Source organism: Nipponia nippon, unplaced genomic scaffold (assembly GCF_047370975.1).
Source record: "Nipponia nippon isolate SJK-2023a ecotype South Korea unplaced genomic scaffold, ASM4737097v1 scaffold_5, whole genome shotgun sequence".
NCBI lineage: Eukaryota > Metazoa > Chordata > Aves > Pelecaniformes > Threskiornithidae > Nipponia > Nipponia nippon.
Window position 1 is genome coordinate 59,629,672 of NW_028262369.1, and position 24,310 is coordinate 59,653,981.

A 24,310-nucleotide genomic window follows, 5' to 3' on the forward strand; every position below is an offset into this window, starting at 1 on the left:
TAAATTGTTTTGCCATGGCCCATCACTTTAACCTGAAGATAATGCTTTGGGGAGGGCTGAGAAATAGTGCCCTGGACAGGTTGCCCACCTGGAAAAGTGCCACTTGCACCCAAGCTCTGTCAGCTCTCTCAGGACTTTGCCCTCTTCCTTGTTCTGAAATGGTTTTGCATATGCTGTATTTCTTCTGCCACCACCTATGAAAGGTACTTGAACTATTTCAAGGGTATTAGCGGTATTAGCTGATTTAAAAACTCTCTGAAATGACTGTGCTCTCCCTGAACCTATTGCTCGTATGCTGGATGGATAGTTGTGTGCATGCATAATAAATTCAACGCACTTTGGGCATGTCAAACTCTCTGCATGTGCTATGCAACATATGCACCTTTTATATCTGTCCGGAAAATTGGGAACTTAAGAGCCTGAAAATGAACAGAGAAGCTTTGTACTTTGATCTACCCTTATTTAAATACTGGAATAAATACCGCATGGCACGTAAGAGTAATGTGTAGCCCTTTTGTGTCAGTGGTTAAAACAACCTAGCCTACCTGATGCAAGTGCAGTAAAATGATGAAATTCTGGTTTGCAACTGCTTGCATTCTTTCAGTGTGATGAAGATGGGTAAATCTGAGGTGATATTGAAGGTGGCATCAGATACCTTTCAGTAGCTAGATCTCTGTCTGCCTTATGTCTGTAGTATCAATGCAGAAAGAAATATAGTCCAGTCTGGCATAACTTCAACTTGCATTGTTTTTTGCCTCCCTGGAGTAAAATCATCTGTATGTGCATACTGTCCTCTTCAACCACTATATCGTGGCTGCCCCATTCATGGATCACTGTGCCTCTGACCTGCTGCCTGCCCATGATTTGACTTTAAGCGTTTGTAAAGGACAATGTGCAATCGGCATCTGTCAGGCATCACATTACTGCTTGGGAGAGTGGCTTGCTACTGCATTTAAAACCAATATCGTGGTGCTGTGCTAATGGCACTACTTCTAGCTAAGACTGCGCTTCCTTTAAAAGCACTTGTGATGTGGAAGAAAAACTTCAGTGGGGAATGAGAAGCTGAAAATGGCACATAGTATGTTCCTAAGTTTTAAAGAAGGCAACCAAATATGCTGCTCTCTATTTCACTGCTACTGACATTCTTGTCCACTTCAAGTGATCTGGTTCTCTGTGGTTTGCATGAGTGTTTAAATGAACTATTTAATGATAAATCCGAGGCAATTTCATGCATATGAAAGCGGTCACAGTGCTTGATTTTTCAATGTTCATCCCAATTGGCCTGTGCAGCCTTATTTGAATAAATCACAATCAGGTGTACACAGAGTGTAAAAGCAGGAAAAAACTGAGACTGATATTGCAGAATGTTGCAGAGAATCCATATATAAAGTTAGAAATGTTTACAGATTCCTGGTCAATGTTAATAACCAAACAGCTCAGTAACAAGAGAAATAATTTAGAATCTCTGCTTTGGCAATTTAAAAAAGTGTGAGAAAAGACAAGGAGAAACATTCCAGATGAGCTCAATTAGAAGCCAGTGTCAGGCTGGTATTAAGAGCATCCATTTATCAACAGCGTTAACTGAAAAACCCAGTCATCTCTGCAGTCCAAGAGACACACTGTAATGCCTTGAGAGATGCCAAGTACATTAACCCTCACCTTTTAGTTTTTGTGGAAGAAAAACTGGAGTGCTGTATTTCTGTACCTGTTTGGTGCATCTCTGGTGTATAATCTATAGTGTCCTTAAATTGGCTGAGAATGTGGACAATCTTAGAGATCGATAAAGAATTGAATGCCTTTTCACAGAATCACAGAATGTGCTGAGTTGGAAGGGACCCACAAGGATCATTGAGTCCAACTCCTGTCCCTGCACAGGACAACCCCAAAATTCACACCATAGGTCTGAGGGTGTTGTCCAAATGCTTCATAAATGTTGTCAGGCTTGGCGCCATGACTACCTCCCAGGGGAGCTTGTTCCAATGCTCCACCACCCTCTGGGTGAAGAACCTTTTCCTAATGTCCCACCTAAACCTCCCCTGGCATATCTTCCTGCCCTTCCCTTGAGTCCTGTCATTGGTCACCAGGGAGAAGAGATCAGCTCCTGCCCCTCCTCCTCCCCTCCTGAGGAAGCTGTAGACCGCGATGAGGTCTCCCCTCAGTCTCCTCTTCTCCAGGCTGAACAGACCAAGTGACTTCAGCCGCTCCTCGTACGGCTTCCCCTCTAAACCCTTCACCATCTTTGTGGCTCTCCTCTGGACGCTCTCTAGTAGCTTCATGTCCTTTTTGTATTGTGGCACCCAAACCTGCACACAGCACTCAAGACGAGGCCGCACCAGTGCAGAGCAGAGCGGGACACTCGCCTCCCTCGACCGGCTGGCAATACAGTGCTTGGTGCACCCCAGGACATGACTGGCCCTCCTGGCTGCCAGGGCACACTGTTGGCTCACGTTCAACTTGCCATCGACCAGAACCCCCAGATCCCTCTCTGTGGGGCTGCTCTCCAACCTCTCATTCCCCAGGCTGTATGTGCATCCAGGGTTGCCATGTCCCAGGTGCAAAATCCGGCATTTGCCCTTGTTAAATTTCATACAGTTGGTGATTGCCCAGCTCTCTAATTTGTCCAGATCTCTCTGCAGGGCCTCTCTGCCATTGAGAGTGTCAATGGCTCCTCCCAATTTTGTGTCATTGGCAAATTTAGTAGTCCTTCAAATCCTGCATCCAAGTCATTTATGAAGATATTAAAGAGCACTGGCCCTAAGATGGATCCCTGCGGAACCCCGCTAGTGACTGGTTGCCAGCCTGATGTTTTGTAGGACTCTGGCATTGCCTCTCTAAATGACTGAATTCTTCTGCACATGCTACAGTGGGATGCACCCAAATTTATCAATTATAAGCACAAAACGGAGTGCTTTTCATAATTGTTCATTTATGTGATGGCTTAATAATGTGCTTTTTAAGCATCTCTTTGGTAGATGGGGCCAGTGCTGCAGAGAGTTGCTGGCAATGTGGCAGAAGAGGCAGACACCTGGCTGGAGACCCAGGGACAGGCATGGGGAAGCCCTCTGGGAATTTGGAGCTGGACCTGCAGCCCAGTCTTGGTAGAAGCAAAGTGCCCAGACATTGGTAATTTCCTTCTACTAAAGTGCTGTAACAGGTAAAGTAGTGTGGGAAGTGCAATTTGAAGGTTGAGACTTGAAGGGCAGGTTTACTCACTTGCTAAATCATAGGGCTCTCTTGTATTTTTTTTTTCAGTACTGGAGATTTAAATGTATTGCTTCACAGGCCTGTATAGAGGATCAGTTGTCTGGAATGGCCTTATTATAGGATAGCAGAGCTCCTCTGGGCAAAGAATGTAAAGATCAGGTTAGGACAGGAATGAAATACAGGCGTGTACGTGGGAGAGGCTACAATCAGCTGCTCCCACCTTCGCTCCCACTAGTTCCCAGGCCTCCTGCAGTTGCAAACCTTGCAATACATAAAGAATAAAACCATGCATTATACATGATTTCCCAGAAGAGGATGAAGGTGAGATGATATTTTGGGCATAGTGTTACCACCTCTGTAGCAGTTATGAGAGCTGAGCCAATGATGGGAAGCACATGTATGCAATACGAAAGATGGCAGAGCTCTGGCTCTGGAATTTGCTCCCTCGGAGCAATTGTATTTTGACTTGGAATACTTTGAGGACTCCTGCAGCTACACAGACTGCAGCTTTTAACTTATAGCCATGCTTTAAACCAGTGTCTTCAAAATTGATTGCTGGACTAGATGCTTTCCAGAAAAATCTGCAGGAAAGAGCCAGTCTCCCTGTGTGGTGGGGAATACAAAACAAGAGAGTAAACTTCCTTTCTAAGCCACCGAAGGATTACTGAGTCAGTAAGATGCTCTAAGAAAAGAGAGGGGAATATTTGAACAGATTTTAGTTAAGGGTAATGCAGTTTCCCAGTATTACATAAATATCTCAGTAATACTGAACCAGCTCTTTTATGGTTCTATGCTCTTTGTCCAAGTCAAACAATGTTGTATTTGGTACAGTATCTTACTGAATGGTACTATGTTGATATAGTTATTTTGTACAAGTAGAGCCTAAGGAGAACTAGCAACCCCCCTTATATGCACTGTTAAATGTCTCTTATTCAACCTAGGATGGTAACTCTTAATACTGCTCTTGCATGACTCCTAAGGATGCTTGACACAGCAGACAAAACATAGCTAGTTAGTGATGCTAATAGCTGGGTGTGTTTAAAGTAAATTACTACAAATAATTAGATTTTCTGTTGTATCTGCACAGGACTGAAATGCAGCATGACTTAAAAGCCCTGGACTCTGACCTGGATAATAAAAACAACCTGCTTGATGGAGTCTGACTAATCTCTCTTGCGCTGAAATTCTCAGTAAAACTGAAACATATTGACTCTGGAAGGAATGGATGAGACTCAGGTTTCAGGAAAGTTCTTGTTCTGCCCAGAGAAATACTATCTCAAACCTTTTCAGCGTTGAGATTCAATCCAAATATAGGATTTGGGTGGACCAACTTTAAAGCTAACTTTTTGTTGGGAAGAGTTTACTGAGATGCTTACCAAACCATGCAGCACCCTGCCCACCTAACAAAGGGGTAGTTTGGTGCACTCAAGGGAAATAATCAGCTCAAAGAAAAAAATATGCCTTGCCTCATGTGCCCTTGACATGCTTGCCAACTCTGGGATTGCAGTCAGTGTACTGCTGTCACCTGGAGCCTGGAGCTGGTCCACTATAGAGATCTAGAGGCTGATGGGATAACCTGCTTCTGCTGCCCGTGTCCTTCTCCTCCCTCAACCGCCCATCATTTCTGCTTAACCCTACTGGAATTTGACTTATGCCCCAAATTGAAGGGCATAAGCTCATTCCACTTAAAAGCCTCTGTATGTTTTATTAACCACCTAAGAACCTACTTTCACTGAAGTTGTGCTCTCAACCTTAGTGGTTACCTTATGGCAGATGAGTTTGAGTCCAACTGTGTATTTGACATTTGACTTAAAAAGAGGTGAGCTGTTTTGTCTAAGGTACAGGTGAGGGAGGGCAAGGAGAAATGAGACTGGAGAATTGTGCTCAGCGGTGTGGTAGATGTTACACCATTTCCAGTGTAAGCCTGGATTTTCTATGCTAGATGATGCAAGTCTCCTGGTTGGGGAATTCACTTTAAATTCAGCACTTAAGTAACTTGTCAACAGTTTGTTAAATAAACATGCTGGCATACTGAAGCCACAATGCCCTGAATCAGCCTTATATTCCATCACACGCTCTGCTTCTATGGTCTCCAGTATGTAAACTCTGAAAAACCTGCTGCCAGTGAAAACAGTGAAACAACTCTATTTCAGAATTAAATATATCCCTATTGTCTTGTGAGAGAATAACAGGCTGTCATTCACAGCCACATTGCCAGCCATAACTTGCATACCTTCATCCTCTTCATAGTCAAATCTGACTTCCTGACAATCAACTCTTTTTTCTTTCTTTTTTTTTTTTTTTTCTTCTATACATCGACCTGAACTTGCTTGCTGGCATACACGTTTGGGAACTGCCCTTTTGTCTTTGCTTTGGACACATTTAATATTTTCTATCAGTCTTTGGTTCCAACTGTCCCTATTTTTCAAATTGGTAACTTACAGGTTTTTTTCCAGTTATATGCCTCTTTCATCCCTCCTCTTCTGATTCTGCCTCTCCAGCTTCTCATGACTGTTTCTGCTACCCATTTTCTCTGCTTGTGTCAGTCCATGCCACGTTTCTTTTTTCTCCAATTGCCTCCTTTCTTCTTTGCATTTTACAGAGCCAAGGCTGAAAATGTCTTTTCTACCTCCTCTGCTTGCTTCTCCAAAGAGATCATTCTGTGGAGCAAGGGCTGTAGCTTGGGAGCCACTGCTCTGTGCTCCGTGTTCATTTTTATTCTCCTTACTTCTAAGCTTTTCCTTAGTCTTTCTCTTCCCAGAATATCCCTCAAACACCTCTCCTCTGCCAGCCACTGGCTCTTCAGTGCCTTTCTGTCCTTCTACCAGGCACCAGTGGGACTCCTGATTCTTTTTTTCTCTGCCTGTTTCTTGTTCCTGTATCCCAGTAGATCTTCATTTACTTTGCTTGTTGGAAATGGGGAAGTGGGAAAATTGGTTCTTCCACCTGCTCTATATTAACTTGCTGGAGAAGATACATCTCCCTGTCACACTGGAGTGAAAAAATAGCTGGGCTGGGTCTCTTCCTCTTCCCCTTGGGATTCACTCCCTTCTTCCTTCGTTGATTAGGACTATGCTATGCTGGCCAAACCAAGAATAGATCAGATGGTAGAGCAGGCCCCTCTGGGCCAAGTGTAGTAGGTATCTAGCTGGATTACTGGAACAGAAACCAGCTCTGAGGTGAAAATCAGGCCCCAGTTATCAGTGTTAAACACCCCATTTGTCTGTTCTGCCTTCAGAAATCCTGTCTGCTGTGTTAGGACTCTGCTTGAGAAAGGAATAAAGTGCAGTGTGGGAGAACTGCAACCTAACCCATCTATTGAACAGGGCACACTACTCCAGCATTTTCCAGAAAAAGCCCAATTCAGTCTTTAAAACATGTAGAGCTGTATTATAATAAGCTGCTGGCAAGTGTGAGTCCCTGAATGTAACTGATGTTTGTATCTGTGTGAGTATCTATGACAACAAATAAATCTAATGTTTGGGAAGTGTCCTTGACAGTATCAGTGGGGGGTTTGTTGCATTATGTCAGTAACACTTAGCATTTTCAGACTTTTAATTCCTAAGTGTTACTATAGATGGGTATGAGTACTTTAGGAAAATGAACTACTTAGTTACAAGATTTTTTTTTCCTTGTTTGCCAATGGGACCAACTCAGAGTAATGATATTTACTTTAGCTGATTCCAGACTTCTAGACATATAAAAGAGTGAATATTTTTAGGAGCTTTAATGCTAGGCAGAAGGCTTAGACTCAAGAGCAAGGGACTGTGGGTCACTTTCAGCCATTTCAGGAAGGTAGAAAAGGTAATCTAACCTAAATTTGTCAGTGTTGCTTCTGTAGTGCTACAAATCAAAAAGTAGGAGGCAAACGAAGCCATGGATTCATCCTACAGAATAATGCTCAGGATGGGTATGTCTGTAAGAATAGGGCTAGAAATGATTAGCACATAGCAAAGAGCAGCTTGCCCTCATACTAAGACTGGTTTTGGTCCTCTAATTTTTCCTTGCTGAACAGCAGCTGTACCACCAACTGTGTGCACTGAGGCTTATTATGGTTGGACTCTATGATCTTAAAGGTCTTTTACAACCTAAACGATTCTATAATTGCTTTGGCTTTGCTCATTGCATCCACTTTACTCCTATGTTATACTGTGCTCTTAGGAATGAGAGAGTGAGAATAAAGAGGCATCCTGTTTGTATGTGCAGAACTACACCTATGGCTGTCTCCACACCACACTGCCTAACTTGCTGGAACTGGGCTTGTAATGGGGAGGCTATGGATCCCTATAAAATATTTGGAAAAATTATGTACCAAAAAAGGGACTCAGCCCAGTCATTGGCAGCACTGGGGGGGGAAGTGGTGCAAGACCTGCTTCCTCTCATTTATCGCTGCCTTATCTGGGGCTTCACGGGGGATGTCTCTCATGTGCTCAAGTATCTGCTTGCTGTTGTTCCTCTCGTGTTCTAACCTCTGATGATTAACCTTATCCTGGCTCTTGTCTTGCATGAACAGCTGTGTGCACTCTGCAGTGCACTGGGCAAGGATTGACAGCACCAAAACAGCTGTATTAATTTTCCAGTTCTGGTTTTAGCACTTCCCCAGTGTCACTGCTTGACACTATCCATTACAAAGCTCTGTTTCTCAGTTGATTACGGATTTGTCAAGCTATTAACCATTTGGCCTGAAAGTTTAGATGTTGAGCATTCAACTTATGATATATAGGTCTGAAAATACTGGCCCATGTGACTCAGGTTTTTCCAAGATGGAGACTAGTTAAAGACATAATTTTGCTTACACTAAATAAATGAGAACGGACCCATCCTTTTGCTCCCAAGATTTAGAACAAGGAGTTGCAACTTGCCTTTGGTCTATGGTCGCCAGAGTGGTTAGAGCTTTACAGTTGAAAACTGCAGAGACAGAAACCGGGACTGTGAAATGGGGTGGGGAAAAGGTTAAGTCTTTCCAGGCAAAGTGATTTAGAAGGAGGCAGGTTGAGGAGAAAAGTGGAGGAGGAGAGACTGGTCTGAAGAGGAACCATGCTTGTTATGGCTTTGCTAATGTGTGACTGTTCAGATCTGAATGAGCTTTTAATGCTGCTAATGCATAATTTATATGCAAGCATGGCAAGAGGTGTGCAATGCAAATCATGCCTGATGAAAAGATGAATATGTGCTTGCAGACACTTGAAGTTCTGAGCATTCCTGCAAGATGCTGAGGAAAAGCCCCATCACAGGCAGAAAGCCTATGATTGAGCTTTTCAGCAGTAAAGCCCGAAGCACCACAGCACTGAAATAGTTTTCCCTGATCTTGCACTGGTCATGAACTGCTTGGAGAGCAAGTCCTTGGGGAGCAAGAGTATGTGCTTCTGCCTGTCTGTAACACCCTTGAAAAAGCCCTGATATTGATAAATTTGCTCAGAAAAAACAGCGTCTTATTCCATCACCCCCCCTGGAAATTGATGGGGCTCTGCTTAGAATAAGGACTTGGCTGTGTTAAATAGCATCAGGACCTGACCCTATTTTCAGTAACGGGAAGTCAGTAAGCAAACTATCAGGGAAAGGGAGATCATTCAGGGAAGATCACTAACACCTTTGTGATTTAAGATACCTGAATGTCTATCTGGAAGGGAACAGTAGTGTTTGGAAAGCTGGTGAAGATGTGCTTATGTGCAGCGCTGGTGCACTTGGTGACTAAATCATAGTTTATGAAGATGACTTGTTGTGTTGAAAACCCCTTGGGAAGCTTGATTTGCACCTGCAATATTTTAAGAATTGTCTTTTTGTTCCTTAATCGTTTCAGACTTTTGATAGTTTAATGAGCAAAATTAAGGATCAGCAGCAGATTCCTTTGCATATGTTTTTAATCACTGTATAGAGGCAGCAATCATAAATTGAAGTGTAAATTAAAGGAGACTTACAAAACTGGAAAACCAACATATTTCAGGGTTTGTGGTGTTTAGAAAGCAGAACTAGTGATGTTATCAATGCCTCTCTGGAGGTGTGACACCAAGGTTCAACTGGTCTTACTGTTTCACGTACCCGCCACCAAGATTTATCTGTGTTTCACCAAGTGCGAGAAATATATGAATCCAGGGGCTTCCAGCTGATCCCCCCCAAAAGCCATCAAGCCGCCTCCATTAACGTCAGCACACTCGTAAATTTTTAGCATGCACCAAAGTAGGCAACTTCTGCCACTGCACAGAAGCTTCCAGAGGTGTCCCCTGCCTCCTGTAAATCCACGGACACCCAATAAAGTAGATTAGCTGCAGATGGACTTAATAACAGTTGTCCATCCTTTGGAATTAGAGGGGTTCACGCTTTTTAAAAGAGGACAATGTGGTTTCCTATAAGCAAGAAAGAAGGACTGAAGGTTTTGGGTTTTTTTAAATGTCTGTCAAAGTTAGACAGTCGATTCCAATGAATGGGAAAACAGGTTGCAGAACTGTGGGCTCCACCTCCCTCTGTTCAAAGAAACGCAGTGAGCTATTTGCTCTGGTACTCCTCTGGTAAGCCAGTGATGCATTTGCATTCTGTTCCCTTGCTCCCTCCAGCCCTAAAGAATTCTGCCAAAATTAGTCAATAGATAACTACTCAGTGGAAGCTGTAAGAATGTGTTAGGAAAGGCTTGAACATTACCCATTAATGTTTACAGCTCCTAATTATGTTAATTAATCAGTCTTAGAGGTTGTCTCACCCGGGAGCCCAAAGGCAGGATTTTAGTTCCCACAGATGTAGTACTTTAAACTAACAGGCTCAGACTCAGTGGCACGGCTGCTTGCAGTGAGGAGCTCAGTATGGTCTAGCTGCCAGAATATTTATGCAGGGCCCTGGACAGGTTTTGCTGTCAGAGCTATGTGCTGTCATGGCTGTGTTTTTCCTGTTGGATTTTGAAGCTAGCTTTGACTGTCTACATGAGGTACAGTCAAACATCTGGGAGCAGGCTGAGCCATGTTCAGGAAGATTGATGTTAAATGTAAGTTGTTCCTGCAGAATAGCCTTTTGGCATGGGAGGAAAGCATTCAGAGAGCACTTTGTACCAGCACTAATAGTTATGGTGCAGAGATTACTGCCTTTGTAAAATCTGAAGTTGTTAGCTCTATCAGAAAACAGAGGTGAAACTGTTGATAGAGAAAACGGACATTGTCTCTATTAATGTTACCGTAATTTTGCAGGAAGACAAAGTATTCAGGGAGAGGAGGACACCCAAGCCTGCGCCATCCTTTTTCAGAGCTTCATTTCCACAATTCAGAGCTTGTCTTCACTCTCCCAAGGAAAATGAGAACACTTGGAGAAGAAACACAACCCAGACTGGCTGCAGAGTGATTCAGGAGTTTCTACTTGTTTTGTGCTATTCCCCAAAGAATTCTGTTTGTGTAGGCTTTCAGCGCACAAAGTACAAGAGGGTAGAAGATATATTCAACTCCAGTAAACAGGTAAGGAAAGGAGAAAACTGTGGTGCAGGTACAGACCTCTTTCTAATTTAGTTCAGCTCATGCTCCTCTGGTGGAATTAGCAGACAACCACTTATTTATCCCTATTTGCAGCATATCCTGATTTTTATGTTGAGCTCACAGCTGCTTCTGGCTGGTAATTTTCGCTCCTGAGTGGAATGTCGCATACAAGTGACTTGTGAGTGTGTGATAATCCTTTAATGATGACAGGGAAAACGAGTAATGACAATATGGATTAGGTGAAAGAGCGTGGTAAATATAAAATATTATAAATAGCTATAAATATTATAAATAGTCTATAAATAGCTCCTGTGGGCAGTAACTCCTGTCTGTGCTGAATACAAAGTACCAGATACCAGAGAGGCATTTTTTGGTAGGTTCCTACTGGAGAAATACCTTTGCCAGTGGTGTCAGGGAAGAAAGGAAGGCATTGTATGGAAAGAGGACTGTGATTAAAGGGCTGGTGATGTCTCTGGTTGGTTGTGTTCCAAGGATTTCCAGACTGGAGCTTGCTCTTTAAGAGAACTGTCTGCCATAGACTTCCATTGCACTAAAACTGGTTATTAAGCAATTTTCCTATCAGCTGTTTTGTGAACTGTTGCCATATTGTGTAGAGACTGCACTCCATACTCCTTGGTTACTTGGAAAGCACTTCTGGCAGGCTGAGGGCATGTACGACGAGCCAGACAGGACTGAAAAACAACACAGGTCTGGATGGACTTAGAGCAACAATTCCTCCAAACCAGAGCTGAGGCGGTACGGGGAGGGGGTGCCCCTGCTTGGCACTGCCGAGGTGTCGTCTGTCTCTGTCCTGTTGGCAAGACTTCAGCTGCTGATGGATTGCCTGGCAGCTTTCACGCATGTTAACATTAACTTCATAAAAAGCAGCGTGTACAGAGTGTGAAAGGCGATATGGGGCAGTGCCTGACACAAATGAATACTTTCCCTATTCTGTGGAGTTTCAGAGCAAAACCCCTCTCTCCATTCATCTTCCTCCTGCTGCCTCCTTCCCCACCCCCTGCTACCTAGGGAGCCCTGTGAACAGATGTATTGGCAGTAAACTCAGCTCAACAAAACAGTCTTGTGAAAAAGGGAAATATAACACGATCACTTCCTATTTCTTTCTCCTCTCCTCTGCATCAAAACCTGGGCTGGCTGTCAGGAATGTTCAAAATGAATAAATAAAGTGCAGGAACCCCCTGCTTCAGAAGGAGTCTCATTCACTCGCCATGAAGCTCGGCCAATTCTTTTTCTGACAGTACTCAAGTCAGCAGGCAGAGCAAGAAGATCATTCAAAGCTAATCAGTAAAGTGCAAACCTATTATGAAAGCACATTTACCCCTCGCCTCCTCCTTCCTCCAGAAAACCAATCCCCAAATCTGTGGGAATAACACAGAACGTACATAAAAGTTGCTATTACTTAGATCCCCTGTTATTAGGTCAGCAATGCCACTGATTAAATGCTCCCCAGAGCACTGAGCAGCGGCATATAAATCCTCCAAGAAATTCACAGCGTAATTTGTTACAGCTAGAGGGCATAAGATACATTACAGCAAAGCCTGTGTGTTAGGCTCTCCCCTGTGATTCTTGAGGCTATCTCTGGTAATAAAAACCTCATCTTGATTTCTTATCCCTCGTATTGATTTCTGTCAGAGAAGACTTTTCTTAGACAAAGATACTACTATATTTCTCTGTATAATAAAGGGATCCTTCTACCCTCTTCTCCCCACCCCTTTTTTATTTATTTATTTTAGGGACGACTCCAAGGAAGATTCGTAATTTGGGAACTGTTGGTATGTACAGTGGGTAAAGAGCGGAGAAGACGATGATGAGAGTTTTTGCATATGCAGTGCAAAACCCTAAATGTGAAATTAGAGAAAAATGTTTCTGGTCTGCAATAGTACAGGAAACTGAAACTAAAGCCCTAGCTATGCAATTGCTATATTTTAATATGAAACTCTGTTACTAATGTAACGGCTGGAATCTGTGTGAGTTGAGTGCTTAAAATCTAGACTCAGATGTATATAATCATAGCAACTGTTAATTTTGGAACATTTGTACTCCTGTTCTACGAATCATACAGCTATCTTGAAAAAAAGGGAGGCCTGTAAGTATACCACACGATGCTTTTTTAAAAAAGCTTTAAAAAAAAAATCATCTTTCTTTTCTAGTATGGTTCATAGGGACAAGGCCAAATAGAAATCTAGGAAGCTTTATGTGAATAATTTGCAAGCCAAATAAGAATAACTCCACAGAAGTCAATACAGATAAACAAAACGATGGATGGTAAGGCTGCGAAATGCAGAGTGTTATATAAAAAATATTTTGTCTTCTCTGCAGTGGGATTGCTATAAGCAACTGGAATGTTTTCATTCAATCTGTTCCCTTGGGTTTTGCTTTATTTTGCATTTTTAGAACCTACCTTCATAAGAAGCTGGTTTGGGTCTTGCAATGACTGAAGCTATGCCTGTTCCCTTGTGCAAAGAAAGTGGTAAATATTTATAGCAGTTCTTGCAAGTAGAGAAATTTAATATGTGGTCGTTGCTTTTGTAATCTAATAGCAGCTGTGCTGAAAGACAATACCTGCTAATTGTATTTCCTATCACATCCTTTTCCAATTGAAGGATAAAATAGAAGTTTGGGTTTATTTTTTTAGTACAGACAGCAAAATTTATTCAAAAGAATCTTTGTTCCCCTTTAGCTATCTGTTTATTTAATAGACTATGGAAAATGGTTAAACTCTGTCAAAAGTCTAGTTAAAGAGTAATTTATAAGCTATATTTAGCTGTTGATCTTGTAGACTGGCTTAGTGGAGAGCCAAAATGCATCCTTGCAGGTAATAATTAATGCAAAGTTTGACACTTCAGATCTGGCCACTGTTCAGCAGGCCAGGCAGAAGCAGGACACAACTGCTAGTTCTGCAGAGTCTCTGGCATGCACCACACGGAAAGCTTGGCTCTGCATGATACACATGCTCCCCATGTGTAGAAATTTGCTGATTTTTTTTTTTCATACCTATTTTGGCTGCAAGTGAATATGTCTGCAGGGAAAATTATTTTGGTCACTTAAAGAGAGGCTTCCTGTGAAGAGCAGGATGGCAGGCAGCTCACTCCGACCCCCTCTCAGTCCCATAAATCACTGCATCACTCAGCCGGATTCAAATGAACTAAAATATTGGGTGATGTCCAGCCTTTGCTGAAGCTGATGGCAGTTCTCCCACTGGCTTCACTGGGGGTAGGATTTTAGCTACCACACTGTTAAATCACCAGAATAACTTTTATCAATAAGATCTGTCTAGTCTTGGCTGAAATGTGCCTTACTGATTTTTAGAGATGATGCTGGACAGTTAATTTAAAAGAAGAGAGTAACACAGAGTACGATCGAACACACTGCTCTGCCTGCACCAAGTCTGTCATTGCCCCTCTGCTGGTAGAGGTGACACTGCACTCAAGCACACCACATAACTGCACATGCAGCATTTCCTTAACTGTGCTCTATCAAAATTGTCTGATTTAGCTTAAAACTGCCTTTTGGTTATTTTTTTTTTAATATTGGATTGTTTCAGATGGGTGGGTAGAGAAGCAGCTCTGTGGTTATTCTACATGGCTGGAGCAGAGCTGTTTTCTCAGCCTCTCAGCTGCAGCAGAACAACATGTCTGACTAAAGGCTTATCTCTGAGCAGTGGTGTCATTGATTAATTCTGTGTGTGGGTATATCTTAATCCCATTTAATATAATCACTTGCTCGGGAAAAGCATATCCATAAAGCCATCCAAGATCAGCTAATGTGGTGCTTATATTCAAACATCTGCTTTAATCTTTGTTACTTTTCAAGCCTAGATGAGATTCAAGACTACTGAACCTGACTAGACCAGACCAGACAACTTAAACGTTAGCTAAAGAACTCCTTATAACTTGTTTAATCACATATTTACATGCTAGGATACTGACTATGTTTGCATATAGCCTTGAAGCCTCACCTGAAGTTGGGCCCCTGGACACATCTGGGATATAAACGTAGCAACAATGTCCCATTTGACTTGTAAGGGCTACTGAATAAGAAAGCTCAGCATTTACACTCTACCTTACATCTTCAGAGTATTTCATAGATCTATGAGACTGAAGTTGCTCATACACTAGGTAGCAACGGTTTTGACGAACTGCTCATCCAGCCATTCCTCTCCACCTCCCTTGATCGAATGATGGCTTCGGCTTCCTCCAAATGATCCTTTGGATTGGTTAGGCTCTTGGTTGGCTCTGCTGTTAAGTGTCTCCATGGAATGGATTTTACTTTTAATAATGTCTCATAACTGTCTTTAAAGAGGTTTATGGCTCAGCCTTATTCTCTGGGAGATTGACTGTTCTCTGCTAATCTCCTATAGAATCATTGTTATTGGTTCACACAGTATTTCAGTTAGTTCTCCTCAAGAAGTCAACTCCTCTAGAGTCAAGTTAATTGGACACAATTGACCTATGTTACAGAATTACTATTAGATGAGTAATATTAAGCAAAGGAAATAAGATCTTTCTGTACCTCAGAACATAGTGGGAGTTGTGGGGAGCGGCAGGAAATGGCAGCTCAAGAAGTATGCAGACTGGGCCGTAGGAACAGGGTTGATTTAGGGAATGGGGATGTGCTTTGTAATAACTGAGGCTTGTAAAACCAGCAGTTCTTTCTAAAGGAGAGCTAGATGGGGTAAGAATATATTAGACTCTTCAGTGTCTATAAGAGGCAAAAGTACAAGAAAGAAGAGAAATAGATTGTGGCAGACCTGTGGGAGTGCTATTTTTTATTGCCTTTTTTTTTTTTTTTTAAACAAACACTACACTGTCATATAGCTACCAAAACCTGATTAAAGTAGTCAAGGAATAAACAGAGCAAGATTTCATCAGAATGCATTTGTGTTTCCAATGGGAAATTGCATGCTGAAGGCAGGTCCAGTACACTGAAAAACCACTGAGTGATTAATGGACACGACACTAGTCCACAAGACAAATACAAGCCTTGTAACACCACCAAGCAGCTCAAGACACAAAAACAGTGGAGGTGTTTTTGCAGAACAGTTTTATGCAGAGCAGCTGAAACCTTGCTGCTAAATCCTGGAACTTTTGGGCGCTGCTTCCCAATTTACTTTTACATACTAACCCATTGGATAGGGTAAATCCTGGAAAAAATTACCCATATCATAAAACCTGCCTATATTCCTTAGTACAAGGCTTCACAGTATTGCGTTATTAAAATTGCTAGTCTTAAAACTTCTTCAGCTAAAGTAAACTTCCTGAGAGAACTATAGGTGTCAGCACTCAGTTTAAAAGTGTGTAAGTATGTGCTTAACTCTACTGAAACGTGAAGTTTCACTGAGATCAGCAGCACTGCTTAAGTAAAGTTACATTTGGAGGAGTGTCTTGAAGGTCAGGCCTCAAGTACAGAAGTACTTCAGATTCATATTGGCTGCTGTATAACACCAGCAGCAGGCACCTGGATTGCAGTACCAGTGACGTGATGTGATTCGCTATAGCAAATAATTATACTTCTATCTCTTGGAAGGCTGCATTATCTCTTTTAAACCTTATGTATTCAGGCAGGGAAAAAAGTCAGTGTGCCTAAACTTTAAGTATACTTCTTATAATTACAAAGCTAATATGCAATCTGAATGTGTCCCCATTTTAATATCTGTGGACCTGATTCTGCAGTCAGTCTTTCAAGGTGCACCTCTGATCCCTGATGGACTGTGCAAGGAGTGATGCACTATTCTGGTTTCCCCAACCAGGAGTCCTGCCTTTCAGGAACTTAGTTCTGCAGCTGGGACTGGGATCACCACTGTAAGATGGATTTTGCAATTTGTAAGAACTGCAAAATCGGGCTTTTTGGGGCAAATGGACTTATTATGGGGCAAGTGTTTATCTCTGCTCACCGGCACTCGATGAAACACTGGCCGATCTGATCCTGGAGAGTTTCCTTGATGTTGAGCCCCTCCGTTTCTCTCAGCTTGTCCTTGATGAATACCTCCTCATGTCTCTCCCGGACCTCACCTTCCAGGGCATTTATTTGCCCAGCATGCATCTGCGAAATACTCATTGCCTTTAAGTGAGGAGGTAGGCTCTGAAAACAACAAGAGGAGAAAACAAAAGGTACGAATTAAAGAAACTTAATATAAACTGGAATGCCAGGTTGACAGTGAATCTAAGCTTAAGCCTTAATTTATTTGTGGAAAGCCAGGAAAAAACCCTGTGCTCATAAAAAGTGCCTGGATGCACACAATGGTCTATTGTTAGTGTTTCAGCATTAATTAACAACATTGCAATGTACAAAAACAGCCTTTCCAGCGTGGGATCCTGGGATCTCAATGAGACAGGTGAGAAAGCTGCTGTTCCGCAAATGCCAACTTTATCCATGTCAGAAGGGTGCCAGAGATTTTTTAATTGAATTTTCAAATGTTTGGACTTCCCGTTGGCACTTTTTAATTAGCCAGTATTGTTTTTAATTTGTTCACTTAAATTTTTATATGCACTGCTTGGTCAGTGGTTTCCTGGTATTTTGTTGCAGCTGGTCATATTCCTTTAGGAAATCAACTTCCCTTGAGGAACAACAACAACAAAAGAATAAACAAACCCCCAAACACTGCAATAAAAATCATAGCTCCTGAAGTTTCCCATGATTTGATAACCTTGGCAAGAAGGACTTCTAAGCCAGTTTAAAGTCTTACAATAATTTCTGCTTTGTGATTGATTTTACATGTGTACTTTGAGAGAGAAAAATGAAAGTCTTTCTGGTATGCAAATACAGAAGCATGAAAAATACCATCTGTGTGGGTGGTCTCTAACTTTGTATTTTTTAGTTTGCAGTGGTTGATAACATTAAGATGGTCCCAGTGTTTTATGAGCTATTACTACCTTGTGTTAGAGAAACGTATATTTTCAAAATTAACTTGTAAATTAGCTTTGGTGTTTTTGCAATTCTAGAACAAAATATTTTCCACATACTTGGGAAGTAGTAATCATATTGTCTGACAGTGTATGTCAAATTTAAGAATGGAAAAGAGGAGAAAATATGATAATCTGGTTTTGTAATATGGTGTGTTTTACTCTTCAAAATTAGTGACTATCTGACATATAGGTGGCAGCATATGTGAACAAAAGCCTAGGACTCTTGGTTTGCCTGAAAAAAACTTACACTATTCTGCTCTGGCCTTCCACTTTCAGAATGTATAGAAATTCTCCCTAAATCAGCATATCTCAGACTCATTTAGTAATACATTCTCCTTGCTTTGTTGATGTATTTTCTACTGTGCTCCAAGTCCTAATTCCAGAGGTCTCCCACAAAGACAAAAAAGCTTTTTATCAAAGGTTTGGCCAGCTTATATTTAAGATCTGTTATTCAATGTTTTTCCATGCTTCAGCCAGGTTCCAAAAATCACTAACAAGTGCCAAGCAAATTTGGTTTCAGAAAGTACACAGCGGGATTGCACACTATCCAAAGTAAGTGCAGAGGCCCCATTCAGGAAAGCAGTTTACTGCCTTCCCTGCATCTGCAATGTGTGACTTGCACTATGCAGAAGGAATTGGTCAAGGCCACCAGTGGAAAATATACAGGAGGAAACAAGAGCAGCATACTTTTGAAAGGTGGCTGTACATGCTCTCTTCCTGAATATGTGACCCAAAATGTTGCCTTGAGATGTTACTTTCACTCATGTTTCAGTTTCCAGAGAAGTCAAGTGTTTCCAGTCTTCACCAGCACCTATTTTTAAGTATGGCACAGCTAATATTAACACTATTTATTTGTATTTCACCTGGATTTTCACCATTGTTTGCCTTACTAATATTAAATGAACGTCAGAATAGCCAGATGTGATGACGCTTTCTCAGGGCTCATTTGGAAACCAGAGGAGGACTCACGAGGCTTGCTTCCCAGATTGAGATCTAGAAACAAGATCCACTTCCCTCAGGCAGTTTCCCACTCAACTTTTGCTTCACTACAGTAATGCTCAAGGGACTGCTTTTCTGAGAAGTTCCCATCAGAGTACTGCTGCCTAGAGGTATTGGTAGCAGGGCTGCTACTGAAAGGATGAGCTAGCTAGAGCCAACATGACTCTTCGATGTCTTTGTATATTGCCTTAGCACAGTCTGAACAGACACTGCATTACACAGAGGACAACCTACTAGACTTCCTAACTAGATGCTCACCAGGGGGCACTGGGGAAGGGCTGTTTCATTTAGAAATATGTTTTCCAGTGTTTCCTGCTGAAGATACGCAAGAAGAAAAGGGATAAAGGAAAGAAATTTGGGAGCACAAGAAAGGGACTGAATGAGTATTTCCATGAGCAAAGGTAGTTGTGAAAGCTGAAGATGTCCTGCTGGGTGGGCAGAAGGCCTCCCCTCCTGTCTCCTTCGGGAAGCAACAGAATCCATATTCAAGCCTAGGCAACGCGGTGCGAGGGGCAGAAGGATACCTCCAGCTTTAGTGAGACCGATCTGCAGCTGAGGCAGAAAGACAGGCTCCACTGCAGGATGCATCTGAACATATAAGGGTGAAATGTTGTGAGATGGCTCACCAGATGAACAGCTTATTGGTGCTGGGAAGGGGCAGTTGCCCCTCCACCCTAACTCCTGGATGTGTGGTCCCTCCCTTCTCCTGCACAGGCTCTGGCACTAACCTGACCCTGCGGTCAACCAGTTCAGCTCTCTAAGAAGCAGAAAATAATCCCTTTTATCTTTTCTCCCCCTCCCACTTCCTCAGGTTAATTGTCTCTTGGTATACCAATGTGAATCAGCCAGCTAAGGAGGCAGCTGAGGGCCAGAGCCATAGCAAGGGTGAGCATGGGACCAAAACAACGTGGAGAGCTGGATGGCCTGTGCAGCAGCACAGACAGAAGAGCGCCTCTTCACCATCTCTGAACCTTTCCTCTGTTCAGCTCTTCCTCTGAACTGCTCTCCACTGAGTCCTGAGGGAGCCTTTGATGACCAGCTACTTGTCACTGCGAATTTACTATCAGCATATCTTTCATCGGTACCAAAGCCAGATGAGGTAAGAACTGTTTGAACTGGCAAGAACATGCCCACGTGAGCAAGACAAGAAGTAGGAGATTCTTATCTCTAAGTGAATTAACACAGACCATATCTATACTTGAGTCCACAGTCATGAAGCTGGGGTGGACACAGTCCAGGCAGCTCTAAACCAGCTGGCTCAGATGATGATAGCAACAGGGCTACAGAACATGCTCTAGTCTGCAAAACCCCACCAAGCCCTGAGTAAATATTTGTGCAGCTACCTGTCTGAGCACCATACAGTTACCAATATATCTGCTGATACTAGTTTATGACCTGCACTCAAAGCCCTAAGGCTCAATTACAGACGTAACCTTGTAGAACAGCTTATGAAAAGAGCTCTGTTGTATTTGTTCTTCATATATTTTTCATTTTCTTTTCCGAAGACTGTTTTACTACAAGAAAACAAAAGAAACAGGAAACACTTCTACCAACAAGAGTCCAGCTACCCACCTTCAATAACCCACTAAAGAAAGGAATGAAAGAGAAAGCGTAAGCTGGTAAAACCATACGCTTGTTTGACTGTCTTTTTTTCCAATCCTATTGATCTCTTGTTATTAAGATTTTCTAAATTAAGGTATGTGGAAAAGGGTTTATTTACACGGAGGAAAAGGCTGTTGCTGATGTGAAATGTCCTGTTACTTGTTCCAGCTTCCATTGCTGAGAAAGCGGAGCTGGCTCAGACCTAGACAGCCAGATAAGCTGGGGAGGTGGGTAGGTGTTGGAGAGGGGCCAACAAGATAGGATGACATGGCAGGTACAAAAAGACACTTGATCTGGGCAGGGGTTGGTGCTGCCAGGCAAGCTGTTGCGAAGAGTAGCAGGGAGATACGTTAATAACAAATGACATCCTTTGGAGTTGGCCTAGCAGTGGACAGACAGTTGCCAAACCAGGGGCTCTTCCTGTAGTGCAAAAGCTCTGGCAATAACACGCTCCAGCTCAGATGCGCAAGGGAGAGTATGAAACGAAGAGCGGAGCTGGCTGTGATAAATGAGTCCTGAAGGATTCGTGGCTGTCTAATGTGGAACATAGGCAGCGCGCCCTGTTTGAGTGAAGACCAGGAGGCCAATGTGTGTCAGGAACTGAAGGCTGGCTTCTGTTCTGGGGGAGGAGGAGGAGGCGGCAAGCGGTGAACGGCAGTGAGGAAATCATGCCACGGTTATTTGATTTTTAAGTAAAACATTACAGGTGAACATACAAGTGGCCTGACTTTCCATGCTGTGACTTTGAAATCAGTGCAGTTATGTTAACAAAAAATGAATTGGACTTGAGGAAAAGAAGGATGAGGAAATATCGAAAGAAATTAAGCATATGTGGGCTAATAAGTAAAATGGAGACTATATTAAACACTGCTTCCCTGGCCTATAAGAACTGATCTAAGTGTACTTAAGGGTGTGAACGATCAAGAAAAGGTATCGGTTGGTAGAGTATAGGTAGAAAGCGAAAAGATGAACTAGATTTAAAGTTGAGTGTGGAAGCCGTCTTTGGTCTTCAAACAGAGACAGTCTATATGACAGCCCTGGTGGAGTTTGTGTGCTCCTGTCAAGGAGCAGACTTCAGAAGAAAGTATGCGTGAGGAAGCTTTGGCCATGTGAGGATGCAAGAGAAAATAGGTACTGAAATGGCAGAAAGAGTGCCAAGAGAGATGGTCAGTGTGAGAGGATGGTTTCAAACAGCTCCAGCAGGAATGCCTCCCTGCTGGCCAGTCTCTGACCTGTGCCTTCCAGTATTGCAGATCAACTTCCCATGTGCCTGCATACTTGTTCTGGAGCTCTAAAGAGTTATACTGAGACAATATGATGAGTGCTGCTTTTATAGAGCTCTATACTTAATGTGCACGTTAAGGAAGACAAAAGCCAATTTATTTCTAACATCACTTCTCTCAGCACCTCTAATGTTTCTGCTTCTGAATCAAAGGGAGGCATTCTACAGCAAGATACTAATAAATAGCTTTTCCTTGGGGGAAGAAGCATTTTCCCATCTTTAAGAAATTTCTTTGGCCATGTGAAATTCAAATTTGTTAACTTGCCCTACAAACAGCAACTCATTTAGAAACAAATTACAAATATTAGATGGAGACAGTGAACTTGATAATGCAATACTGCCACATCAGTTGTAGAATAATGCATCTTAATGAAGGCTTCCCATGTGAATAAACCATTATATTTACAAGCTTTTCACAGTTAATGACCCAGAACTGGATAACGAAGCTCACATTTTTAGTGTGGTCCTCTGTCAGCAAAAGTATACATATTAATAATTGATGTTGCTGTAAAAATAGGACATAATATGAAGATTCCTGAGTTTGTGGGAAAATAGGAGTACATGGTCCATTAACTTAAAATGCTTATCTAATGTTTGATGGGCTTTGTCTTTAAAATCCTTGTTTAAATTAATAAGGCAAAATGGACATTTGTCTAAAAGAGAATTTTATTCCAACTCATCAGTCTCAAGTATGCTGATGAGAGGCTGTTTGATTCTTTACTCCTTCTCTGCCTACCCTCCCCAAAGAGAACTTCGGTTTTACGAAGTGGAAGACCCACCAGCAGAAGGAAGGAAGAAGTTCCCTACACCTCCCAGGTAAGCCAATGTGATGAAAGTCTCTGTACGTTTTCCCTTTTCGACTTAAGAACTCGATTGCATAGATTCATAGCTTTCCTAGCTTGAAAAGCCTGCCTTTCTGCTTAGTCAGCTCAACAGCTCTTTCCAACACAGACTGCTTTATTGTTCATTATAAAACACTTAGAGGTGTGCAGGCTGGCTGAACATGCTTAAGGCTACAGTTCTACATATAGGAGGCCCCATGCTGTGGAACTAACTGCTCTTCAATTGTTCCATTACGACTACACTTACAAGGAAAGATAGTCTTCATTTCAATGAAATAAATACATTTCATTTTACTTCACGTTTTAAGGCTAACATTCATATTATGCCTGAAAGGTAGATTTACTACAGCTTTTATTACTGGGTACTTAATTTAGGACAGCTTCTTTTCTTAGACCTAAAACAGCACAGCTGAAACACACACTGAATGGTTTTATGGGACTTCTTCAGTAAACGTTCTACTACAGACAGTACTGTCCATAATTGTAATCTTTTGATAGATGTAGTAGTTGTGTAGCATTTTGCTGCAGATTGCTCATTTTCAGAAGTAGTATAGTTTGCTTCTCTGAAGGGCTTTTTTTCCTAAGCAAAGTAAGTATTTTAATGGTCATTTATTTTCACCAGTAGTGAAAGTGAGATATTTTTTTTTTTTTACATTTGGACTACACAGACAAGTAACTCCTTACCAGTAGACTAAAGGAATTTACCACCTAAGCAACTGAGATCCTGTTCTTTACTCATGACTCTTATTCTACTGAATTTTAAATGGTGATCCAAATTATCTTTCAAAGTTTGGTATTAGAGTCAACTATGTTCTTGTTTTTTCATTTCCTCAGTGTATTTTGTCTGGCTGCAAGAAGAACGTATCTTAAAAATGTCTCTTGTCTTATGAAGATTGTATTCATATAGGTTCCATGGTACACAGATGGTGATGGCCACATCAATTATATGGCTGAATTCCTAAATTAGGCACAAAAAAGGAACAACTAAGAAAAATATATTGCATTCATTAAAGCTTCCCTACTATATGATTCACTTCAATGGCTTTGCCAATTAAAGTAATTGTCATATGCATTCAAACAAAGCATTTGTAGTAAGAGGCCTGGTTAGAAAAATATTGAAAATGGCTGTTCTATAGATTATCTATATATAAAAAAATAGTGACATGCAACGCTTTTTAATAAGATGAAAGAAAAATTAAAGTGGAGAAAATATTTATATTCATGACCATATAAGTTTATATAATTTTGGTTATGTTTATTTCTGATATTATACCTGGGCATGCTGTCAAAGTTCCACTAAAAATGGCAAGTATGTCTTAGACTCTGAAAGGCAGTGATTTCATCGTTAGTATGACTCCAGCCAATGAAAGCCAAATTATTTAGTGGACTTCTTGCTTCCCAGAGTCTTTCTATTTCAAAAATAAGCAGGTTTTAAACTTCTATTGAAAACAGGACAGATTAGTTATCACTGTTTAGATGTATATGTATGCCTGGTGAAATAACATATAGCTTTGTGCTGACATCTAAATGTCATCTAGGTTGCAAGTAAAACAAAAGTCATTTTAATCTTATGCTTGATAAAAACACGCCTGCTGTGTACCACTACTGTAACTGCCCACTTTCAAGAGCTGAAGAAATATTTTACATTTCACTTACTTATGGAGTTTGCAGTTTGTTAAATCCCATATAATATTTATTTAGTCATAGCCTAATGTTTACACAGAAGGCTATTCTGGGAAATGCTAATTTTTTTTTCTGACTGGATAAAATGAATTATATTTATCAGGAATTCAAAGAACAAGGAATGTTTGGGAGACTGTTTTCTCAGATATAAATAAAAGCATTATCCAAGACAACATGCCTAAATTAGGGTATGTTTAAAAGAGGTAAGAAGAAGAGAACAGTGTTTTTATTTAAGACCACATAGATCCTTTCATGTGAAAAGGATATAGAAGAAGGAAGAATGATGGAAATGCTATGTGAGAAAATCATAGATCAGCATGT

General features: G+C 41.5%; 2 protein-coding genes across 9 annotated transcripts in view; one reads left to right on the plus strand and one right to left on the minus strand.

The window, feature by feature from the left end:
- The window catches only part of LOC148052276 (uncharacterized), a 107,307-nt gene that overhangs the window by 72,348 nt on the left and 10,649 nt on the right, over nucleotides 1-24,310 (plus strand). For 3 of the 7 annotated variants that reach the window (XR_015699170.1, XR_015699169.1, XR_015699173.1), the window contains exons 1-5: nucleotides 9,963-10,177; nucleotides 10,377-10,637; nucleotides 19,392-19,679; nucleotides 20,086-20,199; nucleotides 22,212-22,280. Coding sequence is in view for 1 of the 7 variants with exons in the window: in XM_087734112.1 (XP_087590238.1) it covers nucleotides 19,392-19,465; nucleotides 19,567-19,679; nucleotides 20,086-20,169 (271 nt within the window). In the remaining 6 variants the exon portion in view is untranslated. Of the gene's footprint in view, nucleotides 1-9,962; nucleotides 10,178-10,376; nucleotides 10,638-12,409; nucleotides 12,449-19,391; nucleotides 19,680-20,085; nucleotides 20,200-22,211; nucleotides 22,281-24,310 lie in introns of those variants that run through there. The other 4 variants (XR_015699174.1, XR_015699171.1, XR_015699172.1 and 1 more) reach the window with 4 other exon arrangements.
- The window catches only part of DRC11 (dynein regulatory complex subunit 11), a 110,610-nt gene that overhangs the window by 65,267 nt on the left and 21,033 nt on the right, over nucleotides 1-24,310 (minus strand). For both annotated transcript variants that reach the window (XM_087734100.1, XM_087734099.1), the window contains exon 6: nucleotides 16,570-16,757. In XM_087734100.1, coding sequence (XP_087590226.1) covers nucleotides 16,570-16,757 — 188 coding nt within the window. The remainder of the gene's footprint in view (nucleotides 1-16,569; nucleotides 16,758-24,310) is intronic.